At 42.9% G+C, this 25,300-nt stretch overlaps 1 protein-coding gene across 1 annotated transcript in view; it reads right to left on the reverse strand.

Moving 5' to 3' along the window:
• Positions 1-5,138: 5,138 nt before the first annotated feature.
• The window catches only part of COPZ1 (COPI coat complex subunit zeta 1), a 43,365-nt gene continuing 23,203 nt past the window's right edge, over positions 5,139-25,300 (reverse strand). Inside the window, exons 2-9 of the mRNA XM_056562791.1 lie at positions 23,663-23,731; positions 21,592-21,673; positions 15,239-15,330; positions 13,076-13,131; positions 11,274-11,351; positions 10,581-10,632; positions 7,834-7,872; positions 5,139-6,233 (exon numbers count right to left, since the gene is read on the reverse strand). Coding sequence (XP_056418766.1) covers positions 6,186-6,233; positions 7,834-7,872; positions 10,581-10,632; positions 11,274-11,351; positions 13,076-13,131; positions 15,239-15,330; positions 21,592-21,673; positions 23,663-23,731 — 516 coding nt within the window. The 3' untranslated portion in view covers positions 5,139-6,185. The remainder of the gene's footprint in view (positions 6,234-7,833; positions 7,873-10,580; positions 10,633-11,273; positions 11,352-13,075; positions 13,132-15,238; positions 15,331-21,591; positions 21,674-23,662; positions 23,732-25,300) is intronic.

A 25,300-nucleotide genomic window follows, 5' to 3' on the forward strand; every position in this document is an offset into this window, starting at 1 on the left:
AGTTGGTGAGAAGGGGTACTCCAGGGAAAACTTTTTTTTTCTTTAGCAATATCCACAGGCTGTCTGAATAAAAAAAAAGTAAACCTTAAAAGGTGTACTCCACGCTTAGCATCTTATCCCCTATCCAAAGGATAGGGGATAAGATGTCAGATCACAGGGGTCTTGCAGGGATCTCCGCTGCGGCACCCTACTATCATTACTGCACAGAGCAAACTCGCTGTGCGTAATGACTGGCAACACACGGACCGGAGCATTGTGACATCATGGCTCCGCCCCCTCAATACAGGCAGGGCGGGGCCATGATGTCACGATGCTCCAACCCTGCATCGCCGGTCATTACGCACAGAGCGAGTTTGCTCTGTGCAGTAATGATAGCGGGGCGCTGCAGAGGAGATCCCAGGGGTCCCCAGCGGTGGGACCCCTGCGATCTGACATCTTATCCCCTATCCTTTGGACAGGGGATAAGATGCTAGGGGCGGAGTACCCCTTTAACTAACCTGCCATGCTCCCCCTGTGTCCCAGCCTCTAGCACGATCCTTTTCCTGGTTCTGATGCCCAGGAAGTCACAAATGCAGCTCATCCAATCACTTGCAGCAGTGGTGTCCTGCCTTAACCAGGGATATAACCTATTGGGCCTAGGTCACGGTCTTCTTCCTGGTGTCCGGGCCCAAGATGTCACATTGACGCCCAGTCAATTGATGGCCTACAGTCAAGCATGTCTGGGCCTGCATGAGAGTCTCATGGTCTGGGCCTGCATGAGTGCTGATGACACTGGGGAGCTACAGTTCATTGAGGGAACCATGAATTCCAACTTATACTGTGACATACTGAGGCAGAGCATCATCCCCTCCACTGCCTTGCTAAAGAAGCGAAGGATAAAAGATATGGGACTAGCTAAGCATGTCTCCAGACCTAAACCCTATTGAGCATCTGTTGACACTTTAGGCCCCAATTCAGACATGCCCACTTAGGGGTGTACTTACTTTTTTTTGACAAGGTTTAGATATTAATGTCTGTGTGGAGTTATTTTGAGACAACACAATATTAAACCCTTTTATAAGGCTGTGCACTCACTACTTTACATTGTAGCAGAGTGCTATCACTTGAAAAAATATAAAATATTTACATGAATGTAAGGGGTGGACTCCCTTATGTGAGATACTGTAAGTATGTTTGGTTGTCTTACCAGTAATAGGATCACCACAGTGGCTTATCAACAGTAATATCGCAGTACAGCATCACCATTTGTGATCAACCCACAGGTAGAAAACACAGCAAATCGTGTATTATGACATGGCCCAACATTTTTTTTTATATATACAATAAGAAATCCTAGGGCACATAATACTGCTACAGCAGGGGTAATTTTTGCAAACACAAAATAGGAATGACTCACTCTATTGTGGGATTCACAACCATCCGGTCTTTTTTCTTTTATTTGCAAAGTTCACATCAAATGCATAAAGATACAAACGACAAAGTTTTTCAAAAAGCCAAGGCATCTGGTGCATCAGGTGGTCAGGAAATGACGCAACGTGTTGGGGTCCACCCCTTACTCATGCGCAATTCAACCTTTAACCTCTTGTGGACTACAGCGTCCCATTCTCCTTTTAGGTGGTCCTGGTGGCTATCTGCCACCAGGACCCATCTCTAATGTCAGACATCCCCGATCACGGTGATGCCCGGCTTTAACCCCTTAGACACCGCAATCAAATTTGATTGTAGCGTCTAAAATTTAAAGTAAAAATGTCCCGGCAGCTCTGTGAAAGTAAAAACACCTAACCTGCCAAATTCAGGACCTAGGAAAGTGTCTACTTCCATCCCTCACAAGCGTCTAGAAAAAGTGTATGTGGTTGAGCTTTTCCCACCACAGCAGAGCTGCGCAAAATTCATCATCCTGCTGCACCTTCTTGATAAATAAGATACAAGCTAGTCAAACCCACCACCCAAATAAACGTGGGAAAATAGCTCTACCGTAGACATTCTTTTATAAATCTGGGCCTAAGTATTTTATACCATGCACATACTGCTTTTTACCATACCGTCCCTGTAGCAAGGGCCCTGCTCAGTGACTTGGTTACATACATACATTTTACCAGATACATCTCTAGTTCATATCTTCATCCCCTTTTATTTTTCTATATTTTTCATATATTTTTACATATCTACACAATTCTTGCCATCAGTGCCTTGAGGTCTGATCCTTTCACGTTACTTTATTTTATTTTAATTTTATTTTTATATTTGGCACTACGGGTATAGTGTAACTCAGTACCTCGGCTCAGACTGTTAAACCAATTTAGTGTGTAGCCTTCCAACCTTTTACATTAAATACAAAACACTTTGATATTTTATTTGCATGCCTGGGAGATAATTTCCATGGGATTTTTGAGCATTCTATGCCCAATATATTTTTAATTCAAAAGGGGCATTAATTCCTTAAAAAATAATAGACATTCTAGCAAAACTAAAAGGCATGTTTGCAACTAGGACCACACAGTTACCCTTAAAAGAAGTAAAAGAAGTGTTAAAATAGAGGTTCTCTATACTGTCTATGCTGAGCGGGCATTTACAGCATGTACAGCATATCAACAGAAGAAGTGAAGAAGAGGACATTGCCTGAGATCTGGTGGTCAAGAAACCGGCAGCAGCAGGGGAGCAGGCCAGGCAGGTATACCTGTTTGTTATATTTTCCTGCGGCTCGAGCTACAAGTTAAACTGCTACAGGCTAAACAACACCTTTAACATATATATATAGCATGTTTATGAGGTTTCTTCTCTGCAGGCTCCATCTGGAATTTTCAGCTCTCCCTGAGCTGGTGATCTGGTATATGGCCTCTATGTGCCCCCTCATACACTTTACACACACAGAAGAGAGGATCCTGTGCTCTATTTATTAACAGTAGCAGCAACAGCATGGAGGTCATTATAGAGCAATACTGGGCAGTCTAATTTAGCACTGGAGTGAGAACTAAAACTTAAACTTCTGTAGTCTCTGCTACTGTCTCCAGACACTGCCCCCTCATTTCCCTTTTTGCACAGACTTCTATGGGGGGCACATAACTTTATCCTTCAGTGAGTCTGAAGTGGGATGAGGGGGGGGGGCATGGGGCACAGAAAAGAAGCCTGATAAGGGGAGAAAAGTAGATTTTTTTTATGCTTCCTGTAAAATCTTTCTCAGAGAATCCATTGGGGGACACAGAGACAGTGGGTATATCTTGCTGACACTGGGCATACAAAAAGAAAGTCGGCCCCTCCTAGCAGGATATACCCCGCCTACTGACCCTGAGCTAATCAGTTTAGTCCCAAAGCAGTAGGAGAGGACCGACAGAGAAAGAAACAAGCAGGTGTCTGAGGGAGCCATACAAAAAAGGAACCGAAAAACAACCCCTCGGAAAGAAAACCCGAACCATAGCAACAAACACAATGGGTGGGTGCTGTGTCCACCAAAAGATCCTCCGAGAAAGAGATTTTATGGTAAGCATAAAAAAATCGGTAGGCTCCATTGTGGGACAAAGAGACCGTGGGACGTACCAAAGCGGTCCCCAGGGTGGGAAAAATACCCAACTCAGAAAAAGGCAGAAGAAGAAGACTGAGCCACTGCTGCCTGCAACACTTTGCGACCCAAACCAGCGTCAGCTGACACAAACGTGTACACCTGGTAGAATTTAGTGAAAGTGTGCAAGGATGACCAGGTGGCCGCCTTACAGACTTGCAAAGCCGAAGCCTTATTGTATAGTGCCCAAGAAGCCCCAACGGAACATGTGGAATGCGCAGTCACCCGAAAAAGTGGGACCTTCCCTTTATGACGGTACGATTCCGAGATGGCAGAACGGATCCACCGCGAAATGGTTTGCCTTGGAAGCCGGAAGACCCTTGCGACCACCCTCCGGAATCACAAAGAAGGAGTCACTGCCGAAAGCAGGAGGTGACGGAAAGATAGTCTGGACGTTGTTCGAGCTGTCCGGATCTATGAAGGGAACGCTCCTTAGCGTTGGATGGAGCTGGACAAAATGAAGGAAGAATGAACTCCTTTTTCATGTGAATGGGGTAAACCACCTTGTGCAAGAAGGAGGGAGGCGGCTGAAAAACCACCTTGTCCTGATGAAGAACCAAGAAGGGAGAGTGACAGGAGAGCCTCCTAATTGAGGTAATCGCAGTTAGGAAGGCAGCCTTCCACAAAAGGATGCGAAGAGAGGAGTCCAGGAGAGGTTTGAACGGAGCCTCCCTCAAAGAGCTAAGCACCAGGTTGAGATCTCAGAGAGGAGTGGGAGACCTAAATGGAGATCCCACATGGCCCACGCCCTGCAGGAAGGTGCAGACGTGAGAATTGGAAGCCAAAGGCTGCTGAAACAATAGAAAGAGCTGACACTTGACCTTTAAAAGAGCTGAGTGCCAAGTGCTGATCCAGACCAGATTGCAAAAAGGCAAGTCGGCGTGGAAAGAAAAAAAAACACCGGTGAGAAAGCCTGAGCCTCACACCACCAGAAATAAGTCCGCCAAGTGCGGTGGTAAATCCTAGCGGAGGAAGGCTTCCGAGCCCGAAGCATAGTGCCAATCACCCTGGGAGAAAACCCCCGAGCTCTCTGGCCGTTTGCGGGAAGGGGTTAACGGTGCATACTCTACGCCCCTTAGCCGCATATGGGGGGGGACAGGTAATGCCATGCGCCTGAACCCCAACCTAAAAACAAGAAATAAAAAAAGGAGAAAGAAATCTAAACAGGCCCTAGCTAGAAAATAAAAAAGAAGACCAGGTCTGGAGAACTCCAGACCTGTGTCTGCCTCCTACTGACACCAAGCTAAAACTGATTATCTAAGCGTCAGTAGGCGGAGTATATCCTGCCAGGAGGGGCTGACCTTTTTTTTTGTATGCCTAGTGTCAGCCTCCTAGTGGCAGCAAGATATACCCACGGTCTCTGTGTCCCCCAATGGAGCCGGCCGAGAAAGAGGTATTTTTCTCCGATAAGATATATTACAAAGTTTCTTATATGCACTTGCACGACTGATTTGTGTAAAGTTTGCTAAATCCACAGCACCTATTTTATTTTCAGCACACTTTGCTCAGCCCTACCTAAAAGTCTGATATAGTTACTAAAAATTTCTAGTTAAATACAATAATGGAAATAAAACAGTCAGAATTCTGTCAGTAATTTATTAATTGTTGTATAGGTCTGATTTGTACAGCACATTACAAAGTGTAAGGCAGAACAACACCAGTTGTTAAAGCAACAGAAACAATATTGCCCTTCAGGCTACAGACACCTTTGAATGCAAGTTTAGTTTATTATTGCATTGTACTTCTGGAGTTTTTTTTTTTTTTAATACCAGAATACATAAATGTGCTCCGTTTTACTACTGATCCTTTCTCTCCTCTCCTAAAATGATCTACTTAGCCTATTTATGACCAAAGCTAACCTTTCATCTGGTCAAAGATTAGCTTAGAAAAATGTTTAGGAGCCAAAAGAGGAGGAGACCAAGCCATCACGCAGCTCCTCTGACAGATTTCACTTTGAATGGGATAAAGCAGTCTGTACTATATGTGAAAACAAAAAGAGAAACTGAGCAAAAATTTGAATACACACATATGGGAAAATGTTTTTGCACCATAATAAGTACAACGAATAATAAAATTATATTGCAATCTTAAGTGTCCATAGACTTTATATCTGTGCCTTCCTTTATTGGTCCCCTTGGTCACCTTGCAAAAATTTACTTCTAAACAGTAATCTGTTGCCAGTCCCAGACTGTGAGCTGCTGATGTAAAACAGTTAGGCCCTGCATGGGTAGAACAAAGAATATGCAAATACAGGAGATAAAACATAATTTAGAATCAATATTCTATTTATATTTATACAGCTATAATATGGTGTAATAGTTTTCTTAGCAGGGCAGCAAGAAGGAGGTACACTGTTCACACACACAGGATAAACCTGTAAAAGATTCTAGGACAAGGAACTTGAAAGAAAGGTTTTTCTAGTAAGAAGGCATAACATTCCAGAAATACACGCGCAGTGCCACCAGTTATTATCCCTTTTTTGATGCAAATGATGATGAATGTGTATCAGTGCCATTGCCCTAAACGTAAGTTTTTTATAGTATAAAAACAAAACAATTGAGCGAAGGTGGGACTAGGGCAAGCCCTGCCATCAAGATGGAATGATCAGGTCTTCGTTTGGAATGAACAGCTATCGTAACAGAGACCACTTTATTTGCTCTTTTGCAGACTGCAGCACCTGAAGGAAGGAATAAAAAAATAAAAAAATAAATAAAAAATAAATGATGAGCATTATCACGAAGTGTAGCCCACTTTCTACTTAGTCTACTTAAGTGTGTATAAATACCAATACACAATCGCACTGCATTAACAAGCTGAACATCGATCATCTCTTTTCACTAATCATATTCTTAGGAATTACACTCACTACAACATACTCTCCTATAGGGCTGGGCGGTATACCGGTTCATACTGAATACCGAAATTTTGGTGCTGCACGATATGAATTTTAACCCATACCGCAATAACAGTTTGACCCGCGAGCGTTGTTCTGCCCCCCCCCCCCCCCCCCAAATTAATTATTAGCCCAGCGCTGCGCTGTCCCCATCGGGGTACTACTCTCATATGTCACCCGCAAGCGCTGCCCTCCTCGTCCTCCTGTTTGTTGTGGCCGCCGGCGCTGACACACTATACCAGTGGTCTTCAACCTCCAGATGTTGCAAAACTACAACTCCCAGAATGCCCGGACAGCCGTTGGCTGTCCGGGCATGCTGGGAGTTGTAGTTTTGCAACATCTGGAAGTCCGCAGGTTGAAGACCACTGCTCTATACTGTATCCCTATGCCCGGGCTGCAAAAGGTAAACAAAATAAACTTTAACTCACCTTCCCCCGTCGGTCCAGACCAGCTTCCTAGGGAATGGAATGTCGGAAAGCCGTCAGCCTATCACCGGCCACAGCGATGTTCCGCCTCGGCCGGTGATAGGTTGAGTGCACTGTCATGTAAGAAGCCGGCTTCTTACATGACAGTGGGCTCAGCCTATCACCGGCCGAGGCGGTACATCGCTGCGGCCGGTGATAGGCTGACGGCTGTCCGACATTCACGTCCCCAGGAAGAGCGTAAGGCCAACATAGGAACATGCGTTAAAGTATATTTTTGTTTACCTTTTGCAGCCCGGGCATAGGGATACAGCTATAGAATGTCAGCACCGGCGGCCGCAGCAAACAGGAGGACGAGGAGAGCAGCGCTTGTGGGTGACGCGAGTAGTACCCCGATGGGGACCCCGACTGGGCTAATACCGTTATATACCGTGGAACCACCATAAGTTACAAAAATACTGTGATACACATATTTGGCCATACCGCCCAGCCCTACTCTCCTATCTACAGTATATAGATACAATGCCACTGAAAGTATACAAAAATCTGATCTGCAGGAGTCCAACCACTGAAAGCCCCACCGATCCCAAAAACAGGGGTCCCATATCCCCCCTCCCAGTTAAATGAAGCAGCGGTTGAGGATGTGCCCTGATCGACATGTCAAAAGTTGTTTTTAGTGACAATCATACTTTAAAGAATTGGAGCCAACAATGATCAATAGGCTTGGTAGAGTTTTCATAGTTAAAACCGCCAAAGTGCTCAACGCAGAAGGGGTAATGTACACCTTTGTCCCATTTTTCTAAATATCTTTAAGAATCGTCATACTAGCTTTGTCCAGAAATTGCTAAAATCTGGTTCTGAACAAAACTAAAGGTTAAGTTGTCATAATGATGGCTGTTTATTACAATATATGTGTGTGTGTGTGTAAGTAAAGGTACGACATTGCTGTCTGTGCAACCTACCTGTGAGACGGTTTGTTCCGTGAGAGGCACATCGTCACCCTGCAGAACAAAATAACACATGTTCGTTATTATAACTATTCCTCTGTATAGAATACTGAAATATACCAGCCCAATGGAGGCCAAAGATGAATAGGGATCTACAGATACTTTTAATGCATGTGGCAGGTGCTTTCCTAGTAGATGAAAATATACAGAAGAATGGTTCAGCATGCCAGTTGAAATTCCAAGCTTTTATTGTACTTCTTTAAAAGTCCATAATGCAAGACCAACACACCCTCTAGTTGCAATGGCATCAGCTGGGTCAGACGCGTTTTGAGCCTGTGCGCGCTCTTGGGCACTGATGGTGTGTTGTCTTGCATTATGGACTTTGATGTTAAAATTCCAAGCTTTTATTGTATTTCTTTAACTGGCGTGCTGAACCTATCTTCTGTATATTTTCATGGATTATGCAAGTCACCTGGCAGGGTGAAGGTTCGGGCACACTACATAGGAGGTGAGCTGAAATTAAAATTTCTTCTTTCCTAGTAGACACAGTAAACACACTGCAAATACAGTGTACAAAGAACCTCTATTAAATAATTGGAGAGACTTGGGTCCCTCACCTGAAGTCTTTGACCTAAAATAGCAGCTTTTCCCTCCTCATGTCAACCTCCATTCTTCCAGACACCCTACTGATCTTCACTCCACTACAGCGAGACTGAAACCTTCTGCATCATTCTACAGCTCAGCAGGTGGCTCTGCCAGTAGCTGGGCACAGACTCCTATGAGAGCACAGCAAACACTGTAACAGCATGCTAATGGAGCCCATAAATCTGCCTTCTCAGCAGGCATTCTTAGGGAGCTGTGTGGAGGACCCAGGGGACAGATGCTAGCAAGAGAAACAACATATGGCGACACGGCACTTAACCACTTCACCACTGTCAGATCAAAATGTACACTCAAAAGTACATCCAGCAGTTTATACTGCTCGAAAGAGACTTTAAAGAGCCCTCCAGAGTGCAACACAATGGACTTTACTGCAGATTAGTGCCAATGATCAATTATATATGAAAACTATGACTGCTCCTGTAGTTATTATTTCTATGCATTTAACTAAGGAGCAGTAATGTATGAGAAAACAACTGCGGTCCACACGAGAAAAAAAACTATTCAAAACAGAACTGCTCTTTAACTCTGTAGAATGTTCCCCTTGGGTCTGGCCGTGACCTTCGCTGTGGTTTCCGAATAATAGGGGCTAAATATTGACAACCGATGCAGCCATTGCTTGCCAGCCAGATGAAAGTTAAAGTCGGGACGCAAAAATATAAAATAGAAGGGTTAAATATTAAAAGGAAGGAATTTTCCCCGCTTCATGGCAAACTGGTCTGTTGAATTCAGGATAGCTTCTGCCTCTCTCTAAATCAGTGCTCTCCAAACTGTGGCCATCCAGCTATTGCAAAACTAAAACTCTCAGCATGCCCGGACAGCCGTTGGCTGTCCGGGCATGCTGAGAGTTGTAGTTTTGCAATAGCTGGATAGCCACAGTTTGGAGAGCACTGCTTTAGATAATCTATAAAGTTTGTAAGTATTTACTTACTCCGGTGGAAATTATAATTTTTTTTATCAACTAGTGCCAGAAAGTTAAACAGATTTCTAAATTACTTCTATTAAAAAATCTTAATCCTTCCAGTACTTATCAGCTGCTGTATAACACAGAGAAAGTTCTTTCCTTTTTTTGAATTTATTTTCTGTCTGACCACAGTGCTCTCTGCTGACACCTCTGCCCATGTCAGGAACAGTCCAGAGCAGGAGCAAATTCCCATAGTAATCCTCTCCTGCTCTGGACAGTTCCTGACATGAACAGACAGAAAAATTCAAAAAGGAAAAAAAAACTGTCTCTGTATTATACAGCAGCTGATAAGTACTGGAAGGATTAAGCTTTTTTTAATAGAAGTAATTTACAAATCTGTTTAACTTTCTGGCACTAGTTGATAAAAATTATAATAATAATAATAATAATAAATAAATAAATTATGTTTTCCACCAGAGTACCCCTTTTGAACTTAATATAACCCACTAGCCATGTAACTATGCAGGATGTACCAATTACAATAGCCACAGGTTAGGTGCCAGTAACAGCGTTCTAGCCACCTTAGCCAATTGGATCCTTTGCATTGTCTAACCCTGCTGTAAATGTATACTATTGGAAAGTATGGGCTAGCTTCCAAGCAGCTTATTTCTCCAGATGAATTCCTCATCTCAAAACTTCTGTGATCAGGTATATGACTTTTTGGCTCTGACATTAAATCTGAGCAAGTTAAACAGATTTGTAAATTACTTCTATTAAAGAATCTTAATCCTTCCAGTACTTATTAGCTGCTGAATACTACAGAGAAAATTATTTTCTTTTTGGAACACAGAGCTCCCTGCTGACATTACGGGCACAGTGCTCTCTGCTGACATCTCTGTCCATTTTAGGAACTGTCCAGAGTAGCATATGTTTGCTATGGGGATTTTCTCCTACTCTGGAAAGTTCTTAAAATGGACCAAGATGTCAGCAGAGAGCACTGTGCTCATGATTTAGCAGAGAGCTTTGTGTTCCAAAAAGAAAATAATTTCCTCTGTAGTATTTTTAATAGAAGTAATTTACAAATTTCTTTAACTTTCTGGCCCCAGTTGATAAAAAAATAAATAAATAAAAATAAAAAGTTTTCTTCCACCAGAGTACCCCTTTAAGTACAGAATATACCCATAAATATTCAACTTACCCTCAAGGCAACACGATGAACCACTTGCTGGGGGTCACTTTCCAAAATGACACTGAAAAGAAGAGTACAGGACATCCAGATCAAATATAATCCAAGTCAGGTATACACAGTTTACTGTACACTACTGGCAGGGGAAGGGCTTCAGTTATTCGAGAGTTAAAGAAAATGCAATTCTTACACGTCTTTATAGCCGGAGCACTCAATCTGCAGCAGCCTATGATGGAAGCATTCCTAATGATGTCATTACACGGATACATAGCGGCTCTTACACGGTAATGACATTGTTAGGAGCTGTTCTCCTTACAGAGTCTCTATGGTGGTAACTGCTGTGCTATCACAATTCAAACAAAAACAAGCACAGACGGGAAATGTACAGCTTCCAGATTAACACTTCTATTTACTAGCACAGGAGGATTTTACTGTCTTCATTTGTGAATGTGAATTGCCTTAATGTTCACGCTGAATGTTTAACCGTTGCGCTGCCAGTCATTTAAGCCGACAGTGCCGCGCTTTACAAGATGGAGAAGAGCGCTGTAGCATTTAATGCTGCGCAGACTTTATAACCTGAGAAATAGATGGAGGTGAAATGAAGGAATGGCTTCGATGGCACACCCCCATCACACAATGCAGAGTGGGAACAGATGTTGCTGTATATCAGAGGAGGATAGACCAGAAATCCAATTAATCTCTTACCCGCCATCTATAATCTCATCAACCGCCAGGAACAACCCTTCCATATTCTCAAGCAGTGTTCTCTTTTCAACGTTTTTCCTGCAGAATTATGAAGGTTTCTCATTAGCCATGTTTCCACAGACAGAAAGTAGAAGAGAAACTGACAGGATTAAAAAGGTAACAATTCATACGCAAAAGTAAAAAAAGATTACAAAAAACACCATACTTCCAGGACATTAATATAACTCAACTCCTCAAATCCTAACTAAGGCTGCATTCACACTTCGTTTTTACATTGCGGGTGCTGGATCCGGCTGGGGGAGGGGCAAATCAGGCTCTCCCATACCCCAGCCGGACCAGCGCTGAACTCCATTTACTTTAATGAGCCGACCGGAGTCAAACGGTGACTCCGGTCGGCTCATTTTTGACCCGTATCCGGTTTTGTGACCGGACCTAAAACCGTAGTATACTACGGTTTTAAGTCCGGTCAGGAAACCGCATACGGCTCATTAAAGTAAATGGAGTTCAGCGCTGGTCCGGCTGGGGTATAGGAGAGCCTGGTTTGCCCCTCCCCCAGCCAGATCCGGCACCTGCAATGTAAAAACTAAGTGTGAATGCAGCCTAAGAGCAGGCCACTCTGTGTCTCCAGGAAAGTGTTAAAAACTGTGGTGTGGTATGTGTAGTCCTATTGTGAACTCTCTCTATGCAGGATCACACTATAAAATATTGTCATAGGCTTACACAGAAAATTGTTGGGGGGAAAAAAAATAAAAAAATCAGCCTCTCTCAGTGTTTCCCAATTAGGGTGCCTCCAGCTGTTGCAAAACTACAACTCGCAGCATGCCCGGACAGCCTTTGGCTGTCCGGGCATGCTGGAAGCTGTAGTTTTGCAACAGCTGGAGACACCCTGGTTGGGAAACACTGGTCTATCTTAATGATATTTCTTCTTAAAGGAAAACAGTCATCCTGTTCATCCACAGCAAACCCAATACACTGGGTTACAGTGTGGATGAATAGGAGACCGATGAGAGCTCAATGAGTTAAAATACCAGAGAGCTGTGTCTACTATCCCCGCTGAATTGCGCACTGGAGGCGGGCCCGCTGGGAAATCTGAATATTTATTGCAGCTGGTCACCCGGCGGGCCCGCCTCCTGGGCACAATTCAGCGGGGATAGTAGAGGATCTTCGGAGGGACACAGCTCTAGACTACAGGTACATATTTTAACTCATTGACTTCTCATCGGTCTCCTCTTCACCCACACTGTAACCAAGTGTATTGGGTTTAGTGTGATGTCACGCCCCCTCCCATAGACTTGCATTGAGGGGCATGGCTGTGACATCACGAGGGGCTTGGCCGACCCCCGCAGCGCAAAAACAGCGTTCAGAACATTTACTTCCGAACGCTGGCCAGTGGAGTGCCCCTTGAAAGACAGAAAATCCAGTAATGTTCCCTGAAAGAACTTGAAACTGGCAAAGGTAATAATGAATAAAAATGTACTGAAAATGAATTGATGATAATCAGACATTGCTTTTGAATTGTGGGTCAACTGAATAATTTAGAAAAACAAAAAATCAGTTGCAGGTAATTAGTCCGCCAACAGGATAATGACCCAAAACCCTCAAGAATGGCTAAGAAGAGCTAAATATTGGACTATTTGGAAGTGGCTTCTATGAGCCCTGATCTGAATCCTATTGATCATCTAGGCACAGAGGTAACCAAACTCTGGTTCTCTAGAAATGGGAAGTCTAAATACCCACTGGTATAAATAATTACATATACAGTAGTCTTGATTTATAGTAAAAGTAACTATTCCTTTACCTACCTCAGCATCTGACTTAATGCGTCAAAGAGGCAGTTTAGGACAGCCATCAGCATGAGCTTAAAAGGAATGAAAAGAAAATACAGAAACATTAGAGGCAAAAAAAAAAACACAATGTAGTGCTGGATCCATCACACAAAGGACACAAGTGGGCGTCCATTAAAGGGGTACTCCGGTGGAAAACTTTTTTTTTGTTTTTAAATCAACTGGTGCCAGAAAGTTAAACATATTTGTAAATTACTTCTATTAAAAAAAAAAAATCTTAATCCTTCCAGTACTTATTAGCTGCTTAATACTACAGAGGAAATTCTTTCCTTTTTGGAACACAGTGCTCTCTGCTGACATAACGAGCACAGTGCTCTCTGCTGGCATCTCTGTCCTTTTTAGGAACTGTCCAGAGCAGCATATGTTTGCTATGGGGATTTTCTCCTACTCTGGACAGTTCTTAAAATGGACAGAGATGTCAGCAGAGAGCACTGTGCTCGTGATTCAATAGAGAGCTCCGTGTTCCAAAAAGAAAATCATTTCCTCTGTAGTATTCAGCAGCTAATAAGTACTGGAAGGATTAAGATTTTTTTTTTATAGAAGTAATTTACAAATCTGTTTAACTTTCTGGCACCAGGCTATGGACATCGCTGAAAAGCTTTTTTTTTTTTATTCTTGCTTTGTATTTATGAGACAGAAACATTTTCCCCATAGGCCTGTATTAAAATAATTACTTCATTTTAAATTTCTTTTCTACGGTATTTGCAACATGCTGTATGTGCTATATTTTCTCTTTACACTTGTACACAGTCTACGTAATTCTCGCCTTGTATCTGCTCGCCTCCCTTTCTACTGTCTATAGCTTTTAAATCGCACAAGTCAGTCCTGCGGTGTCATATCCAGACAGAGTGATTTTTTTTGTAATCAAGATAGAACTTTAATGCAGTCTCTATAAGTCAGTGTTTCCCAACCAGGGTGCCTCCAGCTGTTGCAAAACTACAACTCCCAGCATGCCCGGACAGCCGAAGGCTGTCCGGGCATGCTGGGAGTTGTAGTTTTGCAACAGCTGGAGGCACCCTGGTTGGGAAACACTGCTATAAGTCCTGAAACATCCAGGAACTTGCAGATTTACAGTAGAGGAGCAATATACTGCAGATTATATATTAAACATCATCTGCTTGTATAACATAAATGTATGCAGGAAAATCCCTTTAAAACTATGAAATATGGACAACCATTACATTCCACAGGAAGTTGAGTTCTTTTCAGTCTGACCACAGTGCTCTCTGCTGCCACCTCTGTCCATGTCAGGAACTGTCCAGAGCAGGAGAAGTTTGCTCTGGGAATTTGCTTCTACTCTGGACAGTTCTTGATACAGACAGAGGTGTCAGCAGAGCGCACTGTGGTCACACAGAAAACCACAACTCAACTTCCTCTGGAGCATACAGCAGCTGATAAGTACTGGATGGATTCAGATTTTTTAATAGAAGAAATTTACAAAACTGTAACTTTCTGGAGCCAGTTGTAATGAAAAAAAATAAGTTTTCCACCGGAGTACCTCAGGGGTACTCCACTGGATAACATTTTTTTTTCAATCAACCGGCTGTCTGGGCATGCTGGGAGTTGTAGTTTTGCAACAGCTGGAGGCGCCCTGGTTGGGAATCACTGCTATAAGTCCTGAAACATCCAGGAACTTGCAGATGTATAGTAGAGGAGCAATATACTGCAGATTAGATATTAAACTGCAAGCACATCATCTGCTTGTATAACATAAATGTATGCAGGAAAATCCCTTTAAAACTATGACATATGGACAACCATTACATTACAGGTCGAAGTCAGAAGTGGGGGGGGGGGCTTAAGAGAGAAGACTACTGAGACTACTAACAAGAGCCTTCACCTATACTGACCATTTGTCTTCATATAAGAATGACAAAACATGCAGACACTTTAGGCGTTTATGGGATGAATGTCTTTCCTAGTTCACTTCTGTTAGGTAGGCAGATTTAATGATCACCATTAGATTATATCGCCCTATTAACATGCTGTCGGATGCAGCGGATTAATATTAGCTAATGTACACAGTAATATAATAGCGCTGAGCACAGGCAGGGGTAATGTTATCTAACCAAATGATGGCAGCTTCTAAAACGTATTAGCAGAACAAGCTGTGAAACATACCTCATTTTCATGGGAGCTTCCAATGACATAGAAGTACAAGTCAATGCTGCTCTTATACACCACAGTCAGGCCCTCCAGGAGAGCAATTTCACCTGCACAAAGAGAAAAGCAATAGCAACGCTGCATATCAGACTTCTCAACATAAACACTGCAGAGGGGTGTACATGTGTGTGTTTTTTACTACTACATACAAGAGTCATAAGTTTCCTAAAATTAAGAATATAACCTAGAGGTAAAATCCTTCAGAAATAGGAATAGCTCTACAGGAATGATTGACAGGAAAAAAGGCCTCTATTTCTGGGCAGAGCGGGATGTAGAAGCCTCTTTACCTGTCAATCACAGGATTACAGGCGAGGCGCTGTGACCAGTTGCGCCCTGCTGCAGGTCCTGATGACTACTTAGGGTTCATTAGCATACCCCGAGTGCCACATTAAAAGTATTCCACCCCCCCCCCCCACTTAGGCTAGGTTCACACGGCCATTTGCATCTGACCTGTTGAAGGTCCGATTGGCTCCAAAAAAGAGAGCTGATCGGACCCAAAACTGGTCGGATGCAAACGACTATTCATGACCGGGCCATTCACCTGCAGGGGTATGTCGGTGACCCGGTGACTTTACAAAATTTCTGCAGAGAAAAAAAAAAAAAAAAACAGCGCTTGCACTATTTTTTCTCTCTGCTAAACTACGGTCCTCCTGGCCGAACTGCCAATGGAACTCCGAATAGCAGAAGGCAATGTAAACAAGGCCTTAGACCATTCAGTTTACAAAAGGATTATTATGATGCCTCTTACACATTGTGCATGCTATTTTGCTCTAAATCCCGATGGCAAGATCCCTTTAACCTCTTAAATATCCAGAATATAAAAATTGTCGCCCATACTGCCGGCAGTAAAAAAAATAAAGATGTACATACCTTCCTCCGCTCCCCCGGTGCCTCCGGTAACCTGCTCCGGTCTCCGCTGCGATACACTTCCTAGTTGCCGGTGGTCGGAGAATCATACTGCGCTCAGCCAATCACCAGCCGCAGCGAAGTCCGACTCGCCCGGCGATAGGCTGAACGGCAGTGTGAGAACGCTTCAGGATACAAAATTCTTCACTAGACCACCACCTGCTGCTGGGGCCAAAAACATCACACTGCCGCTCAGCCTATCGCCGGCCGAGTCGGGACTTCACTGCGGCTGGTGATTGGCTGAGCGCAGTAAGACTCTCCGAACACCAGCAACCAGGAAGAGGATCACGGCGGAGGAAGGTATGTACATCTTTATTTTTTTTACTGCGGGAAGTATGGGGGACAATTTTTTATATTCTGGAGTTCTCCATTAAGGACTCAGGGCATACTTGTACGTCCTGAGTCTGCTCCCGTCCTATAGCACAGGGCCAAGCAGTCATAGCAGGTCGGGCCCGGCCTCTAACAACAGCCGGGACCCGTGGCTAATAGCGCGCGGCAGTGATCACGGTGCCGCGCGCTATTAACCCTTTAGACGCGGCATTAAAAGTTGAGTTCAAATGGAAACGAAACTAATGCCGGTTAGCACAGGGGGCTGTTCGGGACCGCCGCGGTGAAATCACAGCATCCCAAAACAGCTGTAGGACACGAAAAGGGTCCCCTTACCTGCCTCCTGGTGTCCGATCGCCAAATGACTGCCCAGTGCCTGAGATCCAGGCATGAGCAGTCAAGCGGCAGAATCATTGATCAATGGTTTCCTATGAGATCAGTGTGTGCAGTGTTATAGCCCCCTATGGGAGCTATAACATTGCAAAAAAAAAAAGTGAAAAAAAATAAAAAAAAAGTTACTAAAAAGATCATTTAACCCCTTCCCTAATAAAAGTTTGAATCACCCCTTTTCGCATTTAAAAAAAAAAAAAAAAGTGTAAATAAAAATAAACGTATGTGATATCGCCGCGTGTGGAAATGTCCGAATTATAAAAATATATAATTAATTAAACCGCACGGTCAATGGCGTACGCGCAAAAAAATTCCAAAGTGCAAAATAGCATATTTTTGGTCACTTTTTATATCAATAATAAAATGGTCCCGCTAAAAACTTCAGATCACGACTAGAGATGAACGAACTTACAGTAAATTCGATTCGTCACGAACTTCTCGGCTCGGCAGTTGATGACTTATCCTGCATAAATGAGTTCAGCTTTCAGGTGCTCTTGTGGGCTGGAGACTCTCTCCTAGGACTGTATCCACCTTTTCCAGCCCACCGGAGCACCTGAAAGCTGAACTAATTTATGCAGGATAAGACATCAACTGCCGAGCCGAGAAGTTCGTGACAAATCGAATTTACTGTAAATTCGCTCATCTCTAATCACGACGCAAAAAGCCCTCATCCCGGCCCGTACGCGGAAAAATAAAAAAGTTATAGGGGTCAGAAGATGACAATTTTTTCCAGGCAAAACCTTTTTTTATATATATCAACTGGCTCCGGAAAGTTAAACAGATTTGTAAATTACTTAATCTTAAATCTTAATCTTTCCAATAGTTATTAGCTTCTGAAGTTTTCTGTCTAAGTGCTCAATGATGATGTCACGTCCCGGGAGCTGTGCATGATGGGAGAATATCCTCATAGGAGCTGCACAGCTCCCGGGACGTGAGTCATCAGAAAGCAGTTAGACAGAAAACAACAACAACTCAACTTCAGAAGCCAATAACTATTGGAAGGATTAAGATTTTTTTAATAGAAGTAATTTACAAATCTGTTTAACTTTCCGGAGCCAGTTGATATATAAAAAAAAAAAGTTTTGGCCTGGAATACCCCTTTAATGTATTAGTTAGCTGATAATTTTGCAATTAATCGGATAAGAACTTTATGAAATTTTATTAAACTGCCGTATTCTGACTCCTATAACTCTTTATTATTTAATATATATAGCTGTATTAGGGATAATTTTTTTTGCTCCATAATGTGTAGTTTCTAGCTTTACTATAGGGCAGATGTGACTGTTTGATAGCTTCCCTCCCCCCACCCCCATTTTTCTGGGATATGATGTGTCCAAAAAACTCCAATTATTTTTCTTGTTGAGTCATATTTTATTAGTTCGGGCAACTGATGTTTGTCTTATGGGAAGGGTTTATTTATATATTATTTATTTGTGAAGCGCCGTCCAATGAGTTCTGAAGCATTTTGCTGAATATGAACAGATAATATTGCCCAAAACACTTCAGAATTCATCCTGCTGCTTTTGTCAGGAGTCACATCATCAATAAATACAAGAGAAGCAGTTCCAGTGGCAGCCATACATGCCCGCTATGCCATGACACTGCGACCACCATGCTTCACTGAGGAAGTGCTATGCTTAGGATCATGTTCTTTTCCTTCTCCATACTCTTCTCTTCCCATCACTCTGGTACAAGTTGATCTTGGTCTCATTTGTCCATAGGATGTTGTTCCAGAACTGTGAAGGCTTTTTTAGATGTCGTTTGGCAAACTCTAATCTGGCCGTCCTGTTTTTGAGGCTCACCAATGGTTTCCATCTTGTGGTGAACCCTCTGTATTCACTCTGGTGAAGTCTTCGCTTGATGACTCTGACACACATACACCTACCTCCTGGAGAGTGTTCTTGATATGGCCAAATGCTGTGAAGGGGGTTTCTTCACCAGGGATAGAATTCTTCAGTTATCCTCCACAGTTGTTTTCCTTGGTCTTTCGGATCTTTTGGTGTTGCTGAGCTCACCGATGCTTTCCTTCTTTTTAAGAATGTTCCAAAACAGTTGTTTTGGCCACGTCTAATGTTTTGGCTTTCTGTTTTTTTCAGCCTAATGATGGCTTGCTTCACTGATCATGACAGCTCTTTGGATCTCATCTTTGGAGTTCACAGCAACAGATTCCAAATGCAAATATGATTGGGATTGGGATGTAAATATCCTCAAATTAAAGCTGACTGTCTGCAGTTAAAGCAAATCTTCTTAGTTTCCTTTCAAATCCATTGTGGTGATGTATAGAGCCAAAAATGTTAGAATTGTGTCAATGTCCCAATATGGACCTGACTGTATATGAAACTGTCAGTTTTGATAGTAGCATCTAATTGGTTAATAGCCGGAAGCCGAGATCGCTCCACGCTGACCAGACCAACTAAGTCAATAAGGAAAATCATAGACCACTATCGTCATTAACCCCTTAAGGATCAAAGGTTTTATCATTTTTGACCTTTTGTTTTTTCCTCCTCATCTTCTAAAAATCATAACGCTTTCAATTTTACCACAAAATTTACAGTGAAACCAGCAAATAAATATTTGAAAAAAACAAAGAAACACAGCATTTTGTAATTTTGGGGGCTTCCGTTTCTACGCAGCGCACTTTTTGGTAAAAATGACACCTTATCTTTATTCTATAGGTCCATACGATTAAAATGATATCCTACTTATATAGGTTTGATTTTGTTTCACTTATGTTAAAAAATTATAACTTTAGGCACGAAAATTTGTAGGTTTAAAATGTTCAGTTTAACTGACCCCTATAACTTTTTTATTTTTCCATATACGGGGATGTATGATGGCTCATTTTGTGCGCCATGATCTGAAATTTTCATCTGTAAAAAATTTTTTTATAGTAAACAAAGTGACCAAAAGTACCCAATTTTTTTTTTTTAGATTATGTTATAATATTTTTTTAATATGGAATTTTGGAAAAGGGGGGTCATTAAAACTTTTAATAAGGAAGGGGTTAATTTGTGTTTTATTAAAAACTTTTTTTTCCCTTCTTCTTCTACACTTTTAGTCCCCTTAGGAGGAATCATTAAATTCCTCATACAGATCAGTGTGCGCTCTGCGCTCGATTGATAAAGCCTGGTCCTGCCAGGCTTTATCGTTCTCAGAGCCGCAGCCAGCACAGAAGGAGAGGTAAGCCCTCTGGCTACCTCAGCAGTGGATCGTGATCGCAATCCACCCCCAGGGAGCGTTTACAGGTTCCTTTAGATGCCGCTGTCAGCTTTGACAGCAGCGATCTAAAGGGTTAATAGTTACCCACATGTTGGCTATTAACGCTGGCCCTCAGCCACAAGAATCAGCTGAGGGCCGGCCGGTATGGCACGGGCTTGAGTCGGGAGCCTGCGCCATACCCAGTTAATGGCACAAGGACGTGTATAAACTAGGGATCGACCGATATCGATTTTCTAGGGCCGATACGATAATCTGTGGAGGTTAAGGCCGATAGCCGATAACTTATACCGATATTTCGGTATAAGTTATCGGCTATTTCACCAACCCGCCCGCCCCCCTGCCTATCCTCTGCCCAGAGACCGCCGCCGCCCGCTTCTCTCCCCCTGACGGTCATGAGCCCAACCACCGCCACCGCCCCATTGCCTCCCCATCCCCGGTTTTATAATTACCTTTTCCCGGGGTCGGCGCTACATCTGGCTCCGGCAGCGTCCTGAGCCGTCACTGTGCGCACTGATGGTGACGTCGAGTTGAGGACGTCACTCGGCATTGCGCAGCGCACATCATAACGCAGGACGCCGCAGGAGCCAGAAGTAGCACGGACCCAGGGAACAGGTAATTATAAAACTGGGGATGGGGGATGCAATGGGGCAGTGGCGGTCTCTGGCCGGGGCAGTGCATTATCGGATTATCGGCAAGGTATTTGCCGATAACGTCCAAAATCGTGAATATCGGCCAAACCGATAATCGGTCGATCCCTAGTATAAACGTCCTTGGTTCTTAACCAGTTGACTATTTTTTGCAACTTTTACGCATTTCATCCCTGAATGCAATGACAACTTAATAAGTGGGTGCTACATTCATGGGATATGTCATTACAACACACATTGTTATGACATAATTGCAGAAAAAACACCATTTTGGGTGGACAGATTTGCTTTAAAGGGGATCTTTAGTACATTTTTTTTTTATTATAATCCCCTGTGCCCGGGCTGCAAAAAGTAACAAAAACTTTAAATCGCCTTCCGATGTTCCACCGATGGGCTTCTACTTGCTTCCTAGGAATGGTGACTCAATGCGTTCAGCGTAAAGCCAGACGCAATGGTGTCCTGCTTCAGCATGTGAAAGGCTGAATGCACTGTCATGTAAGGAGCCCAGGCAGCAGGGAGAAGGTGGGACCCAGGCTTCTTACATGACAGTGCACTCAGTCTATCACGAGTCAAGGCGGGACGTCGCTGCGGCCGGCGATACGCTGAACGCAGTATGAGTCACCGTCCTCAAGAAGCAGCCGGCTGCACCAGAGGACCGGAGGACTGAGACATCGATAACGGAGCAATGGGGAAACGTCAGAAGGTGAGTTGAAGTTTGCTTTGTTACTCTTTGCAGCCCGGGCACAGGAGATTTAAAAAAAATGTTTACTACAAATCTCCTTTAAGTAATGGTATACCGAGTCCATATGATGCCACACTCACTGTCCGTCCGATGCGTTTTATTGAAGATGTTCTTTTCAAAAGCCTTCTGCTCCTTCACCGAGGGATAGGTCTCATCATAGTACTGTAGAGTTAACAGGACAGGATGTGATAATTCATCGTCAGTACAGTAAACAGTCTGGGATAAGCCTTTCAGACAGATTAAAGCACAATTGTTGCAAGTAAATATTGGCCACAAGGTACCCAGAATAAAAAACTAAAATTTAAATGTACAGAGGAGCTGACAGAAAGGAATAATGATCCCCCACACCTGACCCCCGTAGTTTAGGAAAATAAGGATTGGAGAGGTTGGAATTCTATGTACGAATAGTGCTATGGGGTCCGGCAGCCAATTATCCAGCCACTGAAACCACATACATGACTGGCTGAGCCAAGCATGCACATGAATAGTAGTGTTGGCACAAAAGATGTGGGCCAAACAATAGTTTTATCCGCTATGTAATGTTGTTGGCCTGCTTTAGTGTAAATACATCTTGGCGCCACACAATGTACACTTATGGTCCTGGCACTAAGTAATTAGCACAAGAGCTGTGCCTATGCCATCCACAGCGGGTGTCAGCTGGAACATACAATGACACTGCTGCAATGGCTGTATTCCTGGATTTTTAACCCCATAGATCCTGTAACGTTCATATAATGTGAATGGTAAACAAGGTCAGTCACACGGAGAGATTTATCAAATCTAAAAGGCCTCAAAAATGAAAGTTGGAATTTGACAGGTGGCTATGGGCAACTGTTCCTTTGCACACAGTATGATAAACCCTCTAATAATAGGACTTTTTTTCCCCAATTTTCCAGTGATTTTAAGGAGCATGTTTAAAGTGGTAATCAGGAATAGAAAAACAAAAGCTAATTTTTCCAAAAACAGCACCACACCTGTCCTCAGGTTGTGTGTGGTACTGCAGCTCAGTTCTTTTTAAGTTAATAGAGTCAAGTTGCAATACCACACACAACCTGAGGACAGGGGGTGGTGCTGTTTTTTTTAATACATTAGCTCTGTTTTTCTATTCCTGGAGAACCTTTTTAATGTATTGAACTGCACACTTTTCTTTAGTCTTAATATGGAGACACATGGGTCTGAACAGGAGCTATTGGATATTTTAATTGATACAATTTGCAGTGTCCCATCATTCTTTTATTTATTGCAGTGTTTCCGAGCCAAAGGCTGTCCGGGCATGCTGGGAGTTGTAGTTTTGCAACAACTGGAGGCCCACTGGTTGAGGAACACTGATTTAAAGCATCAAAATTAAACAAGAAATAGCTGTAAAAGGGGTACCCTTTAAGTCAGTGGTTTTCAACCTGGGGTACAAGTATCCCCAGGGGTACTTAGCAGTTCTTAGATTTCTCCCATACAAGACATATATGGGAGCAGTTTGGGGGGCCTACAGCTATATTTGGGGGCACAGAGGAGGCCTAACAAATTTATGGGGATGCAAAGAGGGTATTATTACTGTGTGTGACAATAAACATGGGGAGTTTGTAAATGGGTGGGTATTGTACTGCAGAAAGGAGCCTAAAATGTTTGTTTGGCTGGTTCTGTGGAGAAGTCTTGTGTGGGAGAAATCTTAATGGCGGTCTAGGCCAGATAGTGAAGAAAAGACAAGTAAACAACTCCGGTTAGAGAAGACGTCACCTGTAAATCGGGGGACTGGGAAGATAGGGAGAGAAACAGGGGGCCTGTTATAGAGGAAAGGGAAGCATATGAATTATACTATAGTCATTAAAATATGTCTCTAATATGGGGGTACAATTTTTTGGGGAATGGGCTGTAAAGGGGTACTCAGGCAAAAAAGGTTGAGAACCACTGCTTTAAATTAAGTCTCTTAGCAATGACTGGACAAAATAGCCATGAATAAAATGCAACAAGGGAGGGCGATGGTATACATAGGTCTTGTAGAGACCGGCAGAAACTATTTTAACAGTAAGTATAATATTACTATATAACCATACCAGGGCACTATTTAAGTTTTCCCCTTTTTTGCTCACTGCAAAGTGTATTTATCTTTGTATACTTGCTCATGAAAGGCTTCTAAATTTGACTGTGGATAATTACCTTAGCAAACAGCCGCTCTCCATCATTGTCTAATATGAGCACAGCTTTTACTGTGTAAAGGGATGGGTCCTGCCAGAAAAAAAACAGAAAAACAACAGAGAAATCACTATCATTCAGCATCCACACCCCACTTCCCTCCCCAGAATCCTCAAAAAAAACCAGCCTCAATGACTAGAATGGAGAGGAGAAACGGATTTAAAAGCATACCCCCGATGGGGTGTTCAATGACCGTGCACAATAGCCATGTTTCAAAATGGCACCTTAAGGGTCTATTCACACGTAGAGTATTCTGCGCAGATTTGATGCGCAGGATTTCAAGCGGTGTTCAGTTTACATTGAAATCTGCAGCAGAAAATCCTGCACACCAAGGCGTACCCGATAGGCCCCCATTGCCGAGTCCTTAACCCCTTAAGGACGAAGGGTTTTACCGTTTTTGCATTTTCATTTTTTCCTCATCACCTTCTAAAAATCATAACGCTTTCAATTTTGCACATAAAATTCCATATTATGGCTTATTTTTTGCGCCACCAATTCTACTTTGCAGTGACAGTCATTTTACCCAAAAATCCACAGTGAAACGGAAAAAAAATTCATTGTGCGACAAAATTGAAGAAAACTTTGTATATTTTGGGGGCTTCCGTTTCTACGCAGTGCATTTTTCCGTAAAAATAACACCTTATCTTTATTCTGTAAGTCCATACAGTTAAAATCATACCCTACTTATATAGGTTGGATATTGTCGTACTTCGGAAACAAATCATAACTACATGCAGGAAAATTTATATGTTAAAAATTCTCATCTTCTAACCCCTATAACTTTTTTATTTTTCCTGCGTACGGGCCGGTATGAGGACTCATTTTTTGCGCCGTGTTATGAAGTTTTTATCGGTACCATGTTTGTATAGATCAGACTTTTTGATCGCTTTTTATTCATTTTTTCATGATATAAAAAGTGACCAAAAATACGCAATTTTGTACTTTGGAATTTTTATTGCGCGTACGCCATTGATTGTGCGATTTAATTAACGATATATTTTTTTATAGTTCGGACATTTCCGCAATACCACATGTTTATTTACACAGTTTTTTTTTTATGGGAAAAGGGGGGTGATTCAAACTTTTATTAGGGAAGGGGTTAAACGACCTTTAACTTTTTTCTAAATTTTTTTTTTGCAGTGCTATAGCTCCCATAGGGAGCTATAGCACTGCAAAAATTTTTTTTTATAAAAAGGGAGCTATAACACTGCACACACTGATCTTTTACCCTGATCCCTGCAGAGCCATAGCTTTGCATCGATCAGCGAGATAGGGGCTCGATTGCTCAAGCCTGTAGCTCAGGCTTGGAGCAATCAAACTCAAATCGGACACGACAGAGCAAGGTAAGGGGGTCTCCGCTCGCGTCCTAGCTGATCGGAACAGGGTCCCGGCTTTCGTTAGCAGCCGGGACCGACCCGGTGTGATGCGGGGTCACGGCTTGACCCCGTTTTAAACACCGGGACCAGGCGAGGGGCGCATAGGTACGCCCTTCATCCTGAAGGAGTTAAGGACTGAGGGCATACCTGTACACCCTGATCCCTTTAACAAGGTTTAAACCATTCTCACGAGCGAAGAACGGGTTAAACCCTGTGGGCCCCGGTT

The sequence above is a fragment of the Hyla sarda genome, chromosome 2 (assembly GCF_029499605.1).
Source record: "Hyla sarda isolate aHylSar1 chromosome 2, aHylSar1.hap1, whole genome shotgun sequence".
Taxonomy (NCBI): domain Eukaryota; kingdom Metazoa; phylum Chordata; class Amphibia; order Anura; family Hylidae; genus Hyla; species Hyla sarda.